The 21693-nt window shown below is 47.0% G+C and overlaps 1 protein-coding gene across 3 annotated transcripts; it reads left to right on the forward strand.

Moving 5' to 3' along the window:
* Window positions 1-762: 762 nt before the first annotated feature.
* Window positions 763-20737, forward strand: gramd1a (GRAM domain containing 1A). Of its 3 annotated transcripts, XM_056602154.1 has the most exons (19): window positions 766-1389; window positions 7524-7746; window positions 8086-8106; window positions 9179-9263; window positions 9461-9564; window positions 10589-10684; window positions 10874-10954; window positions 11977-12092; window positions 12592-12856; window positions 13026-13179; window positions 13794-13940; window positions 14413-14531; window positions 15674-15816; window positions 16114-16217; window positions 17927-18154; window positions 18527-18602; window positions 18903-19004; window positions 19519-19639; window positions 19974-20737. In XM_056602154.1, exons 1-19 carry the CDS (start codon window positions 1271-1273, stop codon window positions 20073-20075), a joined length of 2406 nt encoding a protein of 801 aa, XP_056458129.1. In that variant the 5' UTR covers window positions 766-1270; the 3' UTR covers window positions 20076-20737. The 3 variants fall into 3 exon arrangements, with proteins under 3 accessions (XP_056458130.1, XP_056458128.1, XP_056458129.1); XM_056602153.1 differs by lacking the exons at window positions 19519-19639; window positions 19974-20737 and having other exon boundaries at window positions 765-1389; window positions 18903-19457; XM_056602155.1 differs by lacking the exons at window positions 13794-13940; window positions 19519-19639; window positions 19974-20737 and having other exon boundaries at window positions 763-1389; window positions 18903-19458.
* The last annotated feature ends 956 nt before the right edge of the window (window positions 20738-21693 follow it).

Genomic DNA, 21693 nt, shown 5'->3' on the forward strand with positions numbered 1-21693 from the left:
TATTTTTTTATTTTATTTTTTCCAGCGGCAGCGAATGATAGGTAGGTTGTTTTCATTTAAAAACGAGAAAATTCGCTCATCCTTGTACAGAATGAAGAGGTGCTGTACCAAAACGCCGAAAGAACGTAATATATATATATTTTTTTTTTATAAAACTCATAAAATAATTTGGGTCGCACATAAATTGACAGGGTCGGTCGGAAACCGGAACCAAACAATTTTTTTTTAGGCCTTGTGATCAAAATATGAACATTTTATGATTTATTTATGATCACAATCACAACAAACACAATTAATTAATAATAGGCATGCATGAAGAAATGTAGTAGTAACATAATTTATTTGACAGTGCTTGCGACAATGCATGCAGTTTAACCCACCACCAGATGTCCCCATATGTCCTTCCTTCACATCAGGCCGAACTCAGAAACCCAATATTTTGTATCAAAACTTGATTGTGATCAAAATATGAAAAATGTAGTTCGTATGTTAGGGGGCATGGACCTACATGTTTATTTGTTTCATAGTCGGTGTATCATATGGACTGATTACTGATAATGGCCTATACATTCAGAAGAAGCAGTGCATTCTCCGGTTCCTTTTACGAGACGCAACACCCTGGTCGGTGCGTTGAAGGGTTTATTTAAAGTAAAATAACAATTGCGTTTGATGTCACATCGACTTTAATTAAAGTCAAAGTAACAAAAATCGACACTTCCTCGAAATTGCCTTCTCCGCTGTTTCCAAACAGTTACTTCTTGGGCTGTTCCATAACTTTATCCGTAGGGGGTGTTTTGCATTTCTTGGCGCGAGTAAATTTATATTTCGATGATAACATGTGTATGAAAACCTATTCATATCATTTAAACTAATTTTAAGAAAATAGGTAGGTCTTTCGGATTCATTTGAGAATAGCTCAAATTATATAATATAAGAGGTTGTAATCTCCCCCCAGCACCCTGTATGGTACAGTCGTCCCGAGACAAAAGCTCTTCTCTGGGTTTAAACCCAGTTAGCGAACTTTTGTAAAGTTTTGTATGTCTCGGCATCTAGTTGGATGATGCATTTTTTTACCGAGTTGTTTTTAATTTAACGATGGATACCAAATCGTTACTTCTCCTCGCTGGGAATGTTTACTCGCCGTAACGTTATTCCTCCTAATGTGGATTGTATCTGGCTATCTTGTTAGCTGGCTCGGCTAACCGTTAGCCTACGCCGGTAGATGCTTTTCCAGCCATGTCGAAGGTGATTTTAATGGGGAAGCTCGACCATGCTGATGTGTTCCTCTGAGAAAGGTGATTTTAATCTGACTCCCCGGACCGTGGCGCGGCTGGTCCTGGAGGCCGGGCAGGAGCACCGACATGGGGGAGGAAACTCATCCAACGGGAGGTACGACCTTACCCCAACCCAGCTCACTAAACTTCCCTTTCTGATTCTGGGGCCTTGACAGTTTCTACACAGTTATTAAAGACACATTATTATTATTAAACACACTTTTAATGGCGGGTGTTGACGGTAGTTTGCCTGGCCTCTATTATATAATATTATTACATCATATTATACATTTACTACAGATCTCCCATCTAATAATATAGCTATAGGGTATAAAGAGGAGATGAACACACACACACACACACACACACACACACACACACACACACACACACACACACACACACACACACACACACACACACACACGGCATGTTACAAGTTTGCTGTTGGTGTGATATGTCAAGTGTATAATATTCATAGTTATCACTGCGGGTAAACACGACAGTGTTGAGATTGCTTCTTGTTCAAACAGAGGAAAGCATGAAGGGACTACTTGGTCGTTGGTTTTACAAGTGTGTGATTTTCCTCTGCGCCGGCTCCCTGCTTGATAACGATAGTTTGGACACCTGCCCTGTGAAAAAGTATGACACACACACACACACACACACACACACACACACACACACACACACACACACACACACACACACACACACACACACACACACACACACACCCACTCCCATGGAAGGAGCATTGTGTGTTTTTGTGAAGACTGTTCAGCGAATGTTCAGACCTGAAACAAGGACGATGATAACTGTAGTGTCCAAATGGTTGTGTTTCTGAGATAAAGCCGGAAGAGAGACATGACTTTTTGACATTTATTAAGAACGCTGTCTAATAAACACTCAAAGGATAATTCCAGTATTTTTCAAGGTGGACCCATTCCATCATTTCGGCTCAGTGACTAATGCTATATATATATATTTTTTTTATTGATCAAAATGAAGCAAGGGTGCTAAACCCTTGAGATCGTTAAAAGTGCCTGTTTTTGCCACTGACCGGCTCAGATTCTTGTTGTAGAGGTCAGGTAACGTCCTTAAAAAGATCCCTTGAGATTGTGTCCAACAAAGCCTCGCTCAAGGAGGACTCTTGGATCTTTGAATTGCGCATGGAGTTGTTGCAGGAAATTGCCATCCAATCGCAACCCTCCTTCACCCAAATCCTTTGAACAACACTTGAGCCACGCTTTCTGTTGTCAAACACAACAAACTCTTGTTGGCCCTCCTCGGTCAAACTGTCACTCGCGTTTCCACCATTTTCTTCCTGCAACAACTAAATTCCTGCTTTTCTTGGTTTGACAAAATAACAAACAAACTGGATCATGCATGAAAGGTAAAGGAAAAATATTTAGTTCTCTGTAGGGATCCTTCCCATAATGTTGTCAGACGCCGATAACAATCTGAGCTGGTTTGTGGCTGAAACCAACTTTTTTTGTGGATTAACATGGCGCTGTGGTTCCATAGGGCAAAAGCAACCCACCCAAAATGATGGTAACATAGGGTCAAGGTGAAAAATGTGTGTGTGCGTGTGTTAGTTAAAGTGTAGTTTTGTTGGCTTGTAGTAGTTAATCTGAGGATTTTAAGGCCCGAGTATACTTGTAACAGAATTGAAAAAGGTGTATTATTCACACTGACCACATTTTATGGCCAGCAGGTTTGGGACCAAAACAAATCATTGCTGCCTGCAATTGTTATTTGGTCACTTATATATCGTGAATGATTACTGCTCATCTCAACACTGCTCGCTTCAATGACCTGCCCACACATCATAGTAACTATATTGTACCCTGTAGAAATTCCTGTGTTTGACAGCAGTTCAATAGCCAATGTGAACACACCTACTTCAATCTAGATTTAAGTATACCATGGGCTTAAAAGTGTTGTTGTGTTATCCATATGTCACTTGCAGTATCTCTGTCCCTCAGGTGTTAGCAAGGTTCCTTAGGTCTAGTCGGGACCAGGTGTTAGCCAGGTCCACAAATTCAAGGCAGGACCAGGTGTTAGCCAGGTCCATCATGGCTCAACCCAACCCCCTCCCCTTGCTCTACATCCTGCCCCCGTCCTCCGAAAGTGAGTCCTGGTCTCCTTTCCTAAGCCCCGCCCACCACCACACCTCTAGCCCCGCCCACCACCACGCCTCTAGCCCCGCCCATCATCCCAGCCGGCCCAGAATCTGTACCAAGAGGAACAGGGAGGGGATGCTTGGGACAGCTGCCATGGGAGGGTGGAGACAGCTCCACCCCCTCCTTGGCGTTGCCAGTTGAGGGGGAGGAGCTTGTCTAGGAGCTCCTCCTCCTCCAACCACCTGTCTCCTCCCCCAGTCAGCAGCCCCACTGGTCCCTCAGGGGTTTACTCGGTGCAGACAGAGGAGACAGGTTAGTTACTGCAATATCCCCTCGGCCAAATAAAAGTTCTCTCAGACTGAAGACTGTTGCCTCTCGTGAGGGGTTAGGGTTTTGAGCATGTAGGGTTAGCATGTAGGTTAATCCCTTTGTTTACACACGCAAGAAGTGCTTTAAACGTCTGACACCCATTTAGAAAAATGCAGCTCATGTCAAACGGGTAGGGCCTTGTTTACATCATTTACGCCCCTCACACATAGTCCCAGGTTATTTACTGGGATAACTTTTCAGGCACCTTCTTTTATTTTCTCCCTTTCACACATGTAATAGCAATGCTTGAATAGATGGGCTAAGGGCCAGTCCAGTATTATGCCACCCTGATGGATGCCGGCCAAAGTTAAACTTACAGACTGAGAGTAGATCCCATCCCATCAAGCAACCCACTGACAAAGAGAGAAATGAAGCGAACGAGGGCTTGAGCCAATTCAATTATTCTTTGTTTAGTAATTAAGCTGTGATTGGCAGCCCACTCACGTGAGTTCAAAAACTTCATTAGACAATTGGAATGTTTGTGCAGTGCACCAATTATTAAATTTAAATGACATCTTGAGCTTTGGGTTACGTTAAAGGTCCCACTGAACTCAATGGCAGGATTGATAAACTCTGTCCTTTTTTCGTATTTTGAGAAATTTGAAACCGGGTCCCAATCCGGACGCCTAATTCACACAATAACACACATTCGGAAAGTCTTCTGGAACTATCAAAGGAAAGGAGTGTGTGTGTGTGTGTGTGTGTGTGTGTGTGTGTGTGTGTGTGTGTGTGTGTGTGTGTGTGTGTGTGTGTGTGTGTGTGTGTGTGTGTGTGTGTGTGTGTGTGTGTGTGTGTGTGTGTGTGTGTGTGTGTGTGAGAAAACTGAAAACATGGCTATCAAAATAGCTGGCTATCAGAATAAGAACTTCCTACAGCTCTGTCTGGCGAATCTACCCCCGTTCTGTAAATGAAATGGGACAAGACTTGTGGATTCATGAGATAACACCCAATCTGTTTAGAGGGCTCTGTTGTGTCTACACACATTGGGTCATGTTGTATAGTTTTTGTCACGGATCCATGAGGCAAGGTGATTTCGTACTTGTCTTACTGAAAACAAACCCATATGCTCATGCACAACACTGGAATGTAGGATGGAGGGAGCATATACCCGAGAGGCGAGTTAGGAGGTTAGGAGGTTAGGAGAGAGGAGAGTAGGAGGCGGTTTCACCCTCTGTATGTTGTGGAACATGGAGGTATCACACGGACATCCGGTTCCATGTGATACGGCCTCCAACCATGTTACTCCTCAGGTTCAATTTTGCATATTAAGGGCTGTGCATATTATTACTGCATTATATCATATTATGTACGCATTTCAATCTTTCCCTCCCCCCCTCAATCCGTCCCTCCCTCCTAGTCGGACTTGCTCATATCTGGGGGCGGGGCTTAGCATGCATCGTATCTCGTCATCCTGTCTCTACATTATGACCTCACCTCTAGCCAATCAGAGTGGTTTGTGTTTGTGGTGATGTAATTGCAGCAGCGGTTTGTTCTGACAAGCAGAAAGCTCCACTCTACTGACCTGCTTCTTTTTTTAGTCAGGGTTAGCTACCCAGGGTTTAACCTGGTTATATGGTACACAGTCTAGGGTTAAACTGTACTAAAGGTCGGGTTTAAACCTGTTTTATATAGTCCAGGTTTAAACCACTCTCAATACTTTAGGCATGGTTTGCTGATCTACTGTTTATATGGTATACACCAGAATGACATTTACATAATGTTTATCCTTGAAGTTGAGACGGAAAACGGTCAACGCAAACAATCAACAATCAAATATAGCTAGAATAGCTAAAAAGAATGTTTGTGTCCAGTCGGTCCGAAACATCGGAGTAGGCCGGTTCACTAGATTATAGAAGATTAAGAGGTTCTAATCCGGAGGATGACCAGACGACGTGTTGTCTGTGGGCGTGGCTTGCGACAAGTTAATAAACGTGCTGTTTATGAGGACGTAAATAAATGGATTATGACCCCATGTAGTCTATCAGTTCATTGTTTGAATTGACTGATTTAATTTCACGGAATGTCTTTGTCCTGCTGAGCCTCTTTTGTGCTATCTTTCCCCTGATTAAAACAGTGTCTAGCGTCGCAGTTTTCATCATGTTTATCACCCCCCCAATGCGGCGATCCCCCCGCCCCCTCCGTCTCCCCCACCCTACTGGCTCCTCCACCTCCGGGGATTACAGATAGGAGGAAGCCTGTTGTTAGCGGCCACGGAGCGGGCCTCCGGTAACCGGCAGCAAGCGACAGGACTGTGCTGCGGGGTTGAGACTCCGTTGGTTGGGGCGGGGGGAGTGATGGAAGGGCTTTTCTCCGTGAGCACCGGGGCTTTGTGAGGCCGCGGACAGCGCCAAAGGGTCGGATATACGGCGGCGTGCGTTGAAGGTGTGAATACGTTAGCGAGCAGCGTGCATAACACCATGTTCGAGTAAGTAACGCCTATAGTTTCAATATGAATGTCGCGGTTATGTGGAGAGAATTGCCATGTTTTTCTTTTTTCTTTTCTTTTTAAGTGTTCCATTCAATGAATCAGTCGATGTGATGGCGAGGTGTCCATCGCAGCGGGTGTAACGTTCTGGTTGGAGAGCCCATCCGCCCTCCCCATCTCACTGACAACATCAGTATTTTAAATTTATGTGGACTGGGCCGCCGTGGCCCATCTTCACTTCTCCACAGCACCTGAGTTAATTATAGGGTTTGAGCCACACAAGTCCGTATATAACGCCTTTCTGTTAACATAATGAGGGGTTTAAATCTCGGTTTTACTTAGCCGGGTGAGGCCAGTGAAGATATATTAATGTGAAAGCATATTCGCCCTCTTCAAACGTTAGTTTATCCAGTCGGGCTATTTGATCGTCTAATTGCAGTTAATAAAGGACGCTTCGGATCGTCGTAGAGAAGCTCTTCCTCGATGCTTTTGAGCTGCCCTAGTTCTCAACACCGCCACCGTCAGTTGAGAGAAAACTCAAGCCTAATTTCAATTTGATTAGCATGTAGCCGGATTAGTGTTGTTGTAATGTAGTGTTAGTGTTGTTGACATGTGGGGTTAGTGTTAATAGCATATAAGGTCATGTTATTTGGGGTGAACTAATGGAAACATTTTTGCAGGGAACAGTTAACGTTAATAATTACAAGTAAAAAATGTGTACTCCTTATGAAACTATACATTGCTCTGCTAAATGCAGAATTCCTTCTGTCAACAGCTGACCGCTGTTGGAGATGCACATGGCTTGCTGGTCATGTTGACTGTTTTGGGGTAAATGCAGTTTGTCACGGCCCCAGGAGAACAACCTATATTGACCCACGCAGACACTGTTCTAGTTATTGTTTTCACTTCATTCTATAGCAACAGCAAGATGATGCAACATGATCTTGCTTGGATCTCAACTTTTCTTTGTAACACCTGCATACTGTACGGGCCCTCTGGTCAAATCCATCAAAAAATATTTTAAATGTTGGCTTATTTATGTTTCTTAAAAGGTAAAGTCCTCATAGTGTCTTCATTATTTTCCCTTTTGTTATATTTTTCAGTTTGGGCTTTTAATTCTCCCCTCTCTTTTAAAGGGATGTTCAATAGTGTTGAGGGGAGCGGGGTCACTCCAGTGATGTTGTTGATTGCTCTGATGCTTTTTGCTTGATGGGCTGTATTGTGGTCTTGCTGAAAGTGTGCATTGGACCAATCAGCAGCGGGTATCGCGTCACGTGACACGGACTCCACGTTAACTCCCGCTCACGAGGTTGTGTTGTCTGTCCGTAGCACGGCGAGTAACTCCCCCCGGAGTACGCCCGGCAGCTCCCCCTCCCTGCGCCGCCGGGTGCTGGGGGGGGGACGGAGCAGCGAGACTGAGGGGGGCGGGGGCGGGGGCGGGGGCGGGGGGGAGAAGGGAGCGGCCGAGAGCCCCCTGCCCTCCATCCCCTCCGGCTCTTCCCTCGGCTCGGCCTACCCCCTCGCTTCACGCCACTTCAGCCGCAATGCCAAGGTGAGCACCATCCCACATGCCTTTCACCTCCCCCCCCCCCCCCCCCCCCCCTGCCTTTCTCCTGGGAGCTGCGTGATGCATTCTGGGTGTTGAAGTCTGATAGCGCGGCAAGCACATTCTGTATTTTTTCTGGTACCATGGCTAGCACATTGTGTATTGATGCGGTAGCATTCCTAGACAATTTGACACTTAGTCTGATAGATTATCTAGTATGTTTTTTTTATTAATCTGATGGCATGGCTACCATGTTCCTTATGATTCTGATAGCGTGGCTACTTTGGCTAGCACATTCTGTTTTAGTCTGATAGAAACTGATTGGGTTTTTTCTTTTCTTTGCAGAAGATGCAGAGCTGGTACAATGTAAGTACCCAGGAGTTGCGAAGCAGTTCCCAAGAATTCCATTAATTTCGAGTGCAACGCAGCAAAGGGCTTGCAACCTTGTACTGCAGAATGGTTTGCTTTGCACACGCGTCTGAAACACATGCAGGATACCTGACCTAGGCAGAAAACTGAAGCTGTGTGGCGTAAAACAGTGCTAGATTGCGTTAAAAGATACTTCACGTAAACTTTCTCATCAATCAGCATGTACAAGATCTAAGAACCTTTCAAGCGGGTATAAGACCTACGCACCTAGGAGTGGATTATGCTGTTGATACCACGGCCACTTGTGAATCATTGAAACCTTATGGTGTTGATTCATTTCTTTGGCCTACTATTGTTCCTGGAAACAAGAAGGGCCAGACCAGAAGCACATATGACTGTATGACTGATTATTTCCTGGAACAAAAAAAAAGAATACAAAGGTTAAAAACGTTTACCTTACTTCTCCAGTATATTGAGAAGATCTTGGTAACAACCTGACCGTCCAATGTGAGTCTTATCATCCAGACTAAAGACTACATTAGATTTCCATACTGGGCGATTTTCGCCTTTCCACACAGCGCCATCTGGGCAGCATTATCAAAAGACTCCACGTTTTAAAAGTCCCCGTGTTAAGGCCCCATAACCTCCAGTCATGTGGACGCAAGGCAAAACCTCAGCAAAACTTCTGTTTTATTAAAAACCTCCCGTGTCGTGTGGGTGGTATTCGCAGACATTTCCTTTTTTTACATTGAAATATTAATCAACCATTACTGGCAGATGCAGATGAATGCCTAAGGTAGTATCCCTGTGTCAGTGGTTGAAAATATCCCAGTAGGCCAATGTAAGAGTCAAAAGAAAACTTTTGAGGACAACGTTATCTTTGTGATCTTGGTAAATGATCGTATGTCCTGGGTAAACGGAGTCAGTTTAGCTAAAGGACGGCTGGCCAGACGATGTGAGTTGAGGACATTGGGTGATGAGTCTCCGGCCACTGGAGAATGTGTGGTCAGAGTTGTCTGCTTCCAGCACTGTACGGGACATTGGTGACCCTTCCTCTGCCCTCCATCAGGTCCTCAGTCCAACATACAAACAGAGAAACGAAGACTTCCGGAAACTCTTCAAGAAGTTACCAGATACAGAGAGGCTGATAGTTGGTAAGTCATGCAACCCCCCACCCTGACCCATTCAAATTCTCAGTCCATGGAGAGGACATGGTTCATTTTAGAGAGTGTGTGTGTGTGTGTGTGTGTGTGTGTGTGTGTGTGTGTGTGTGTGTGTGTGTGTGTGTGTGTGTGTGTGTGTGTGTGTGTGTGTGTGTGTGTGTGTGTGTGTGTGTGTGTGTGTGTTCCAGACTACTCGTGTGCACTTCAGAAGGACATCCTCCTCCAAGGTCGTCTCTACCTATCGGAGAACTGGCTCTGCTTCTACAGCAACATCTTCCGCTGGGAAACCACTGTGAGCGCACTTCCTTAAACACGCCACCACACTTCCTGTCCTGCATCACAGTTGTGATCTACATAATGTACACAGTATAACGACAGGGTGGCGAATAGTAGTATTGGTAGTGTGACAGTATTATTCACTTTAGAGTGTACCATGGTAAAAGGTATACTAGGGGTGCCTCAGACTTACGATTTTCTATGGTCGTTTCAAACAGATGGTTATTATTATGTTAGTCATTGCCGCACAGGTATCAAAAAAAAAAGGTATCGGATATTTCTTTGAGTTCCAGGGTTGAGGGAGTGTTATAGAATAATCCTGTTAAGATTTAAATTTTGGAGCTCCATTGTGCGATCTGCTAATGTAAATAGCGATATCCGGGACGGTTAACCCTATGGTACAGATATTTGTACTTAATAATACCATTACAGTTTAAAAAACGACCACAGCCAATGCCAACTTTGTGATACAAACCGTGCCGCCGGTTACTCTTTTTACTCTAAATTGGGGACTTATTTCAGTAACATTGATAAAAAAGAAAATGTTGGCCTCAATGGCTCTTCAACAATGCGTCACGTGGCATTAAGTGGTATTGGGTGGTTGTATCAGTAATTGTACGAGTACATGAGCTACTGTATCAAGTCAGGGCACCGGTGTCGGTATGGTGCGTATCGGGGGTTGGCACACAGGACACGATTTCCGCCGACATCTGCTGTTCTGTGAATTTGAAAACGTTGCTTCCATGAGAGCCCTCACAGCGCCTGTAGCTTCCAGCTCGGCTCAAAACCCTTCCAGCCCCATCCATTTCTACCATTTATCCCATAAACTGAACAAGACCTCCAATCGAATCATACGACATGTGTTGTGCTATTTCTGTTTGTCTACCTCCCCACGCTGACGATTAAGGATAACGGTGTTAGTTAGGTTACAGTGTGTACTATGTGTTTGAGATCACCATCAAGTTGAAAGGTAATGTGTGCAGTATTAGACCAGGTTCATGTGTACATTATTGGTAATATTTATGTTGTTCTGTGCTCAGATCACTATCCCGTTGAAAGATGTTACCAGTCTGACGAAGGAGAAAACGGCCAAACTGATTCCTAACGCTATCCAGATCAGCACGGACAGTGACAAGGTACCCGTTCAGGCCACTACTACTACAGACTAGACCAGTACCGTATAGACCTCAGTAGACCGGTTCAGACCTCTACGATAGACTACACCAGTACAGACCAGTTCATGCCATACTGGTAAAGACCAGACCAGGACGGAATCTCCAGGCCAAACGCTTTTTGACTCGCTCTCCCTCTGTCTCCATCTGAAGCACTTCTTCACGTCGTTCGGCGCGAGGGATCGAAGCTTCATGATGATCTTCAGGCTCTGGCAGAACGCCCTGATGGACAAGGTACCGCCTCTCTCCCTCTACAACTCCGCCGCTCCCTCCATGGACGGCTGCAGCCTGGTTCTGTCGTGGTGTCAATGTTGCTTCTCCCTGTAGACTCCCTCCTTAAGATTTTCTCTCCTCCTCTCTGCGATATACCGGCATGTTCACACAGACCCTGTCGAAAAACTGGGTGTTCACCAGCCTGTGTTAACACAGCAATTTAGCTTTCAAGTTCTCGAGATGTTGACGAGTAGTGGCACACCGTCCACTGATGTAATTGTGCATACATTTATTTTAATAGTGTATGTTGTGTTAAGACTCTTTCTTCTATGAAGCTATGTATTAATTGTCATTTTTTTTATACAGTGTGTTGCAGTCTCTCCTGAAGAGCTGTGTATTAATGTTCCTTCAGACTGTGTGTGGTTGACTGTCTGCTGTGTGTTGTCGACTCTGTTGCCTAAAGGCCGATATATGCTCTGTTTTAGACGTAACGCGTAAGCACGTAAGATACATAACCCCCCGTTGCGCGGTAAAATATCCCCCCTTACGTGCTTAAGTGCGTCGGCCAAAATTCCTGACTATGCGACTAAAACACTACGGCCCTACGCAGCTCGCAAAGACTGTGATTGGCCAGCTAACCACATCCTTTCAGGAGTCTCACATTTCCGGTTTTACAGCATAATAGCGCCATTTTTAAAAGGCCGTGACAGAAGCGAATGAAGAATTTTGAAGAAGGAGAAGAAGAAAACACAAGAACGAATTATGATAATTATAAATATAAACAAGCCAGCGATTTCCACTTCCACGCCCACAGATTCGTTCGTTGCTCCCCCTACTGTTCTGGCGGAGAATCCCCTTGCAACACGCGCAATCCTTAAGGAACCTTAAAGGAACAGTAAATCAAAACTTGTCTAAAACAAGTCCCTTGTGTAAATTACGTGCTTACGTCTCTGCGTCTAAAACGACCCTAAATCGGCCTTAAGGAGCTGTATACTAATCTTTATTGGTGTGTGTGTGTGTGTGTGTGTGTGTGTGTGTTGTAGACTCTCTCTCCTAAGGAGCTATGGCACATCGTACACCAGTGTTATGGAACCGAACTGGGTCTTACCAGCGAAGATGACGACTATGTCTCCCCTCTCCAGCACCTCAACGGCCTTCTGTAAGCCCTTCCGCCGCACTGTCAGCCAATAGGACACGGAAAGATCGCCTGTCATCCAATAGAATACTGCTCGATATCCTCTGTGTGTTGATCAGTAAACAGAATGCAGTGTTTTTCCTGTCCTCCCTTTTACTCCTTTCTGTCCTCCACTCTTTCCTCTCTTCTACTTTGTTATCTCTCTTCTCCTCTCTCTCTCCTCCTCCTCCTCCTCCTCCTCTCTCTGCCATCTTTTCATTCTCCTTTCTCTCTCCTCCTCCTCCTCCTCCTCCTCCTCCTCCTCCTCCTCCTCCTCCTCCTCCTCTCTGCCATCTTTTCATTCTCCTTTCTCTCTCCTCCTCCTCCTCCTCCTCCTCCTCCTCCTCCTCTCTGCCATCTTTTCATTCTCCTTTCTCTCTCCTCCTCCTCCTCCTCCTCCTCCTCCTCCTCCTCCTCCTCCTCCTCCTCCTCCTCCTCTCTCTGCCATCTTTTCATTCTCCTCCTCCCTCTCTCCCCTCCCCAGACCTGGAGAGGAGTCAGAGTCGGTGTCCGACCTGCTGGAACTCGGCTCGGCCTCTCTCCCGGGCTTCCCTCCCTGCGGACCCCTCAGTCCTCTCGGGGAGACTCCTCCCGGTTCCTCGTCCCACCTCTCTGTGGAGGAGGTGTCCTCGCTGTGTCGCAGACGCAGTTCAGAGTCCCTGGAGGCCGGGCACTCCTGCTGCCCCCCCATGATGCCCCCTGCTGTGCCCCCCAGCTCCTCTGCCCCCACCTCCAGTGCCACCTCATTCGTGAGTACCAGCTTTTTTCCGATCTCCCAGTGGTGCTAACTTTCCGCGTCATTGAACAAACACAGTTTTTTGGGGTCCACGCCAGTCTTCACCCACGTCTTCATGGGACACGCTGGTCTCCACGGAGCTCCCCTGGTAACCATAGCAGCACCTTCTTCTCTCCCCTCAGAATCTGGAGGAAGCCTTGGATATTCCGGTGGAGTCGATCAATCACATGCTCCCCCCTTCGACCAGCAGCATGGGAAACCTCTCCTCATTGGATGTTACCAACGACGACGAGCTGCCCACCGACCTCAGCAACTCCTCCGATACCCAGGAAGAAAGTCAGTTCCCTACCCCTACTTAGTCAGTACCCCTACGTAGTCGATACCCCGTCCCCCATGTAGTCAGAATCCCATCAGCTACTTTGTAGCCCTACCCCCCCCCCCTTCAAATATCAATAGCTCGAGTTCCGCAAAGGGATGTAAAAATATGGCCCGTTCACCACATTGGAACATATTTACTGAACAGCAGTCCTCAAACAAATCATTGGCCCAAAAGTATCCCACACAAGCTATTAAAAGACTGTCCTTGTCGCTATCAGTGACTCCCTCAACCGATTTTCCGTTCACTGACGCGTCTATAAAGCTTGCACGACACAGGCAGTCATTTCAATTGAGTCAAAGTTGACATGTTTAAAGCTCTTGTTTGAAACACAGTTGTTTTTGTTTGTTCAGCCGGTTCTTTGTTTTACTAGTCAGCGCTTTTGCTTTAGTACAATCCATTAAATTCCCCCTTCCATAACACCTCACTGCCCCCCCCACCTTGGTAAACACTAACTCAGTACTCCTTCTAGTACTTAATCAATACCACTGATGTGGCGGTGTTTTGTCTAACTCCTGTGTGTGTGTGTGTGTGTGTGTGTGTGTGTGTGTGTGCGCGCGCGTGTGTCGCCTAGGTGAGGTGGAGGCGTTCTGTGCTGACCTCGCGGGGCGCGTGCACGTCAACCGCGTGGTGTGCATGAGCGTAGACAAGCTGCACGACCTGCTGTTCTCCGCCGACACGCAGTTCCTCCAACACCTGTTCACCCAGAGACACTTCACCGGTACGCCTACACACACACCTCCCTGTACACAGTACGGCCTCCGCCCGGGTGGGACTGTTCTGTACACGTCTGTCTGTGTCCGTCAGCAGGACTTCCCACAAAGTTGAGCATGAATTAGCAGCAGTTCTGCTGGGTAGGTTGGATATGCACCAGGTAACAACTGATTCTCTTTCCCCGATCGATCAGACAAAAGGTTGATGCGTGACCCTTGGCGTGACTTATCTAATAAAGCCGTCTTTTTGTGTAACCTCAACAAAAATGGTACACATGTGTTTAGTATATGCTACACGTGAACCCCCTAAGATGGCGCCACGTGATTGGTTCGCTATCTCGGGACATTGGGCAATAACATCCCATGATTTGAGATATCAAACGCCGGGCTAATGGGGTGCCTATTAAATAAAGCTGATACTATATTGAATAGAGGGGGGCCAAACATGAGTCGTTTGCATCGTCTCCCTCCTCCCTGCAGACCTGACGGTGGGCGAGTGGCAGCTGGACGCGGTGGGGAACAGCAGCCGCGTGCTGAGCTACACCATTTCCATCAACAACCCCCTGGGCCCCAAGACGGCCCCCGTCGTGGACACTCAGGTCTGCCTCTCCTGCTGCTAGATGGATAGATTTATTTTTTTTAACACGCTTCCTCTTTTTATCGCCTTACTTCTTTGATTGCGACTAGGGCCCCTTCATGTTGGGTTTGTACTGCTCTGTTTCTCTTCTCTTTTTTTTTTCTCGGGGGAGGAAATGCAGAAGGGTTTGGCACTGATTGCAATAGGGCGGTTTGCTGCGTCATGGCTGTTCGGCTTCCCGTGCCCGAACGAGTGTGCGCTGCTGTGGCGAGTCTAACCTTATTCGTCGCCGTGTGTGAGCTGCGCGAGCATGACGTGATCACGGATTGGGCGCACGGTTCATAGGGGTCACTCGCCTCGGAAATGTTGAAGCTCTGCACGTCCACCCCAATGTCCGGGCCAAAGGCCTATTAGAGTGTCCCAATGTTTTTCTGTGTGGTGAAAGTGAGAACGATGGCTGATCTACGTTTACCACTGTTATTAACGACCCCTCGTTGGAAAGCTACTTAACTCACTTGAGCCATGTTTAGTCGGGACACCAGTTCCCTCTATATCAGGAGCCCTTGAACTAGGGAGGGGCATTTCATTGCACTCGCTGGTATTCACTCAAAAAGGAAATGTATTTCAGCTGGCTATGAAATTTTACATGTATGCTGCGCTGTAGCTTTAGTCACTCTGACCCAGTAGCATCCACGTTGATGCTTTTGATACCTTGATGACGGTGTAGCCCTTGGAAATAAACTCCATTGGGTATGTTAAGTTATTTAAAAAATACCTGAAAGAGACTAACCCTAGACACAATTTCTGTTTCTTTGAGTATGCAATGGGGACAGCGCACTCAAACAGCCATACAAAAATTAAACGCCAGCAAACACTCCATACATTGAGAACCAAATCATGATTAGCATTATTTTAATGACTGTTGCACTGCTGTTAAATACGGTGATTTCAAAATGTTACAATGCTCCTTGCAATTTGCAGGCTGTTTGTTAAGTTATGTGAGTCGCGTTGAGACACAACACAAGGGAAGTGTCGGAGCTTCCCTGTTGGAACTTGACTAGTTAATCCCAGCGCCCTGCAAACTGTGGCGATCCAAGCCCGATCCAGCGCTTCTCAAGCCTGTGCCAACACAGGGCCTCAAAGCGACCCCCGTTCTGATTCCAGAGCCTGTTGAAGAGCAGCTCCCAGGGCCATTGCTATGTGGTGGACTCTGAGGTCATCACGTCGGGCATCCCTTACCAGGACTACTTCTACACCATCCACCGATACTGTCTGACCTCGCTCGGCAAGAACAAGAGCCGCATCCGGTACGCAGTTACAGTGCCCTCGGACCACCTGTATTGCCTTTGTACCCCCCCCCCCCCCCCCCCCCCCTGTATTGCCGACTGACCCCAAGTATAACCTACTGACCCACAGTACAGCAAACTGACCCCCAGTAAAGCCTACTAACCTTTAAGAAGTGAACTGACCCCAAGACAACAGTCAACTGACCCCTAATGTGGACTTCTAATCTCCAGTGTAGCCTTCTCACCCCAGTTGGAACCTACTGTGTTGTAATTGTTGTGTGTGTGTGTGTGTGTGTGTGTGTTTGTTCTTCTCCTCAGAGTGTCGTCTGATATCTGCTACCGGAAGCAGCCCTGGAGTCTGGTCAAAGCTCTGATTGAGAAGAACACCTGGAGTGGTATCGAAGAGTACTACAAACACATGGGTGAGCTCTTCATTCCACCAGTTATCTCCTCTACTGCAGACAGCCTGATGTTATTGTGGTACTAACAGACCATTCAACACATGCAGTCTTACCTTGCTATGTTCCGGAAGATTTTCCTGCACAAAGTCGTGTGTGAATGGAAACTGGGGTCGATATTCCGGGAAACGGCAATTGGCCTGCTCAAGGCAAATTGCCGGTGGATATTTATTGAGCTGTGCACAGCAGGTGCAGCTGTGTTGTGCTTGAAAGCAGTAACCTTGCCGGGCAATGAGGGAGATAAGGGGTTGGTCCATCGGACCTTAGGTGGAGCAAGCTAACCAATCACACGACTCCACTGAAGACCTGTTTGAATCCGTGTTAACGCGCCAATGTTCCTCAGGTGATCCAACTTATAACATCAAAGCAGCATCTTTTTGTTTGCAAACAATGTCTTTTTTTAATGCCCGGTAACTGTACATGTGCCAGGATTAGGGAGATCCACTTTGTCACCCATAAGGGCTGCATTACTGCCCCCTGCTGGCCGGTCCCTTGGCCCATCTGCGGGCATTGCTATTCCAATGTGTGAAAGGGCGCAAGGCGGAAGTCTACCAGAAAGGAGTTGCATGTGATAAGTGATGATCACTAACGTGAGTGTAGTACTTATTACTACTGGTGTTCATTACTACAGCGCAAGGGATGAGCCTTGTACTAATTACTACCTCTGACATCGTCTTCTACAAATAGCGAGTTGAGATTATAGTAATCATTACATTATTCACTCATTACTACCATGTTATACTCTACCACAGCACAAGGTGTGAGCGTAGTACTTATTACTACCTGTTCGTTTAGATTCTCTGCCCGAGCCCGAGCCCGACCCGACCCGACCCGACCCGCGGGCCGGGTCGGGTCACCGGGTCGTTCACTTGAATGGGTAATAGTCCGGTGACTTGTCAACCCCAGCGTCTTGCGTTGCTAAGCGACATCACCGTCTTTACGGACAAATGATTTCTCTGCTGATCAACACTACGAATGCTGGTAACGAATAAATTGTAAAAAGACACACCGTGTGAAGTTATTTTTTCGTTTTGGAAAGTAGCCGTGTAATAAGCGGGATCATGTGTAGAACGTCGCCGGTCATTGTCGAATACAAGCCCCTTCAGGGCGAAGCAAGACACCTTCGCTGCGCGTCGGTGTACTGTACGCCCTGGCAGGGCTTATTTTCCCGATAATGACCGGCGTTCTATACATTATCCCTTACATATATATTTAGCAGAGTAGACCTAGTAACAAATGTGTACAAAGTTACATATGTATTAAAAACCCACAGTACAGCAAACTGACCCCCAGTATAGCCTACTAACCTTTAAGTGAACTGACCCCAAGACAACAGTCAACTGACCCACAGTAAATGTCGGGTTGAAATCGGGCTCGGGCTCGGGCTCATAATTACGGTTAATGTGTCGGGTCGGGCCGGGCTCGGACAGAACGTGCACGGGCTCGGGCAGGACGTGCACGGGCTCGGGCAGGACGTGCACGGGCTCGGGCAGGACGTGCACGGGCTCGGGCAGGACGTGCACGGGCTCGGGCAGGACGTGCACGGGCTCGGGCCGGGTCGGGCTTGATTTTCTGGGCCCGATCTAAGCTCTACTACCTGTGTTACCCTCTACCACAGAGAGCGAGGTGTGATTTATAGTACTTAATACTACCTGTGTTACCCTCTACCACAGAGAGCGAGGTGTGCAAGCTGGAGACTCTGCTCCAGTCCGAGGTCTCCGTGGTAACCAGCGGTGAGGCGGGCAGCATCGACAGCATCCAGGGTCTGTCGGCGCTGCGCCGCCGCAAGCGCCTGGGCTCGCGGCGGGCGAACGACACGGAGAGAGAGGGGCCGACCGCCGCCGGCTCACCCGAGCGAGGAGAGCGAGGGCTGGGGGACGACCGGGACCGCAGAGACAGCGGTAAGCAGGGACACACACACACACACACACACACACACACACACACACACACACACACACACACACACACACACACACACACACACACACACACACACACACACACACACACACACACACACACACACACACACACACAGGAAGTAGACCCCCACACACACACACAGGAAGTAGACCCCCACACACACACACAGGAAGTAGACCCCCACACACACACACAGGAAGTAGACCCACACCAAGAGGCCCAGGGCCCACCACATATTACTGTGACAATCCCGTCACCCAATCAGCCACCCGCCACAGCTTTTAAACAATGAATACTGCCAAAACTGAAGCCGATTGGTTAACAGTTGTCACTTGATGTTGTTGTAGCTCACTACCGCAGCCAGGGGGAGCACTCCACTGGACACACCAGCGTCTCCACTATGCTGCTCATCGTTAGCTTCATGTGAGTACCAGCCGTGCGACAGGCTTCGCTCTACTATCATGCTAGTAGCACGCTACATATGCAAATATCAAGTCGTATGTATTGAATGTGTCTATTCAGTTCTATCTCTCTCCATCTATCTTTCTGCTGCGTAGGATCTGTGTCAGGTACTGTCAACCTGAATGAATATCCTTATACCTAATGTGTTTGTAATGTTTGAATGGTTAGCCTTTTCAGTGTTTTGATGCAATTCCATGGTGACCACACTCTTCAGTTCTTTGGCATGGAGTTTAACCTCTGTCTCTCTCTTATGTCTCTCAGTCTGGTGGTGTTGGTCGCCCTCAACGTTCTGCTCTTCTATAAACTTTACTCTCTGGAGAAAGCTGCTCACAACCTCGATACTTGGACCTCTGACACCCACAGGTACACAACAGAACCTACACACAGGTACACAACAGAACCTACACACAGGTACACAACAGAACCTACACACAGGTACACAACAGAACCTACACACAGGTACACAACAGAACCTACACACAGGTACACAACAGAACCTACACACAGGTACACAACAGAACCTACACGCAGGTACACAACAGAACCTACACACAGGTACAGAACAGAACCTACACACCCGGAGCTCTGACACACACTCGTGCTCAAGTACACACACAGGGCTCTCTCACGCCTCGTGCCCACTGCCAAAAGTTGAAAAATTGATCAGATCACGAATGCAAATTTAAGCACTGTGACACTACTCGGGCTCGGACGACCCTGGAAAGCTCCCCCATCCGTCAGCCACGCCTTCTGAGTCCTTTGACTGACGGTGCAGTGGGCACGAGGCGTCAGTGCTACGGATTTGTGTGAGGGGGAGGTTTGGTTCCCAGCCCCGTCAACCTGTGTTTAACAAACAGGTGTTCCCTCTCCCCCCTAGCCCCTCCCCCCAGACCCCAGCTGATTGGCTGCAGGTGCTACAGCTCCAGCGGAGGTTCCACCAGAACCAGCTCAACAAGTGGCAACAGATCCTCTCATCCTCAGTCTCTCTGCTAGACCAGGTCTGTCTCTCCACCCGTCTGCCTGTCTCCTAGTCGAGGTCTGCCTCTCTACCTGCTAGACCATGTCTGTCTCTACTTGTCATTCTGTCTCTCTATCTGGCGGACCAGGTCTGTCTGTCTGACTCTACCTGTTCCTGTTCTTGTTGTTGTTGTTGTTGTTGTTGTTGTTGTTGTTGTTGTTCTTGGTGTTCTTGTTCTTGTTGTTGTTGTTCTTCTTGTTGTTGTTGTTCTTTTTCTTCTTCTTGTTATTCTTGTTGTTGTTGTTGTTCTTCTATGTATTTGTAGCAGTAGTTTGCTAAAGCCCTCCCCTCCTTTCTGCCCCCCCTCCCTCCAGATGAAGAGGTCTCTAGAGAAGCTACAGCAGGGCATCCCGGTCCCCGAGGTGCAGCAGGACTCCCCCCCGCCTCCCCCCACAGAGCGCCACCCCGACCCCTGACCTCCCGGCCCTCCCGAACTCTCTGAGAGTCTCTGCCTCCACTGGCAGGACCACTGCAATAAACCAGTCTGGACTGGGTCTGGTCTAGTCTCGGTACGGCTCCGGACTAGTTCCGGTCTGTATCTCCTCCACGGGACCATTTGGGGTGTTGGAGCTTCTACAAAATATCACTCTGCTGCCTAACTCACACACACACACACACACACACACCCGCCGACACACGCACACAGAGACACACTGAGTCTGTGAGGACCTGAGACATATCAAAACATTTCAGATGAACTGACTTTCCGGAGTCGTCTCCCTTTAAGAACGTGGGGCGTGGCCTACGGGCCGCTAACAGTATTTATTTCTTGATTATTTCATGATTATTTTGTATAGTGAGTTTCTTGAAGCTCTGGTCGGACGTAGCAATAATGACCTGACGTTCTAGAACCTTGAGGGGGGGGTTGTGTGTGTGTGTGTATGTGTGTGCGTGTGTATGTGTGTGTGTGTGTGTGTGTTTGTGGACTAAAAAGGGAACCATGTTACAGCTTCACCTCCGATCTGGATTAGTTACATTATACACTTTATTTAAAGACTTCTACCACTTATATCTCTCTCTCTCTCTCTCTCTCTCTCTCTCTCTCTCTCTCTCTCTCTCTCTCTCTCTCTCTCTCTCTCTCTCTCTCTCTCTCTCTCTCTCTCTCTCTCTCTCTCTCTCTCTCTCTCTCTCTCTCTCTCTCTCTCTCTCTCTCTCTCTCTCTCTCTCTCTCTCTCTCTCTCTCTCTCTCTCTCTCTCTCTCTCTCTCTCGCAGCACCGTTCTGATGGTTGTCCGTATTATTTATAGTAAAAATATGTTCTGATTGTACAGCAATGAAATGTGCTAAAATATGCAACAACCCTCTGTCTCTTGTCTTTTCTTTTTTATTTGTTATCTTTCAAAGGATCCAAACCAAACCAAAAGTAGAGCTACCAACCCTTCATAGAGAAGAGCTATTCATCCCATCTTTAAGAATGGAGGTTTCAGAGAGAATAGCGAATCGAGCTCTCTGCATAGAGAAGAGGGCTTTGTTCGTTCCTTTAGAGCAGGGGTCGGCAACCCTAGGCACGTGTGCCACCACTGGCACGGGGCAGCATAATCATTGGCACACTTAAAAGAAAAAAAAAGTATTATTAAAAAAATTCACAGCACAATGCGGCAGCATAATCATTACTACCAATTTTTTTTTCGCACTTTATTCTGTTTTGGGCATTTCCTCCCAGTGCAAATATGTTAATTAGTTACAGAAAGCAATGTTCTGAAATGGGATCAATTAATAGTTTTTAAACCTATGTTGTGAGTAATAGAAAAGAAAATATTTAAAATATTGTTGCAAGTGGTGTTGTTGCAGTATGCATCGCCTTCACATGGTTTTGCATAGCTGTACATGTCTTAAAGATATTGATGTGGATGGTTTCAACATTCTCATATATACTCGTTTTTTACATTTCTCACAGTGCAACTATGTTTTTTAATGAGTTTCTGGAAATGGTGTTTTAAGATGGGACATATGTAATTATAATTTGTAAGCCCATGTAGCAAATATAACACCCAAAAAAACATTTAAAATGTTGATGCATGATTGTGGACTATAT

Source organism: Gadus chalcogrammus, chromosome 11 (genome assembly GCF_026213295.1).
Source record: "Gadus chalcogrammus isolate NIFS_2021 chromosome 11, NIFS_Gcha_1.0, whole genome shotgun sequence".
NCBI lineage: Eukaryota > Metazoa > Chordata > Actinopteri > Gadiformes > Gadidae > Gadus > Gadus chalcogrammus.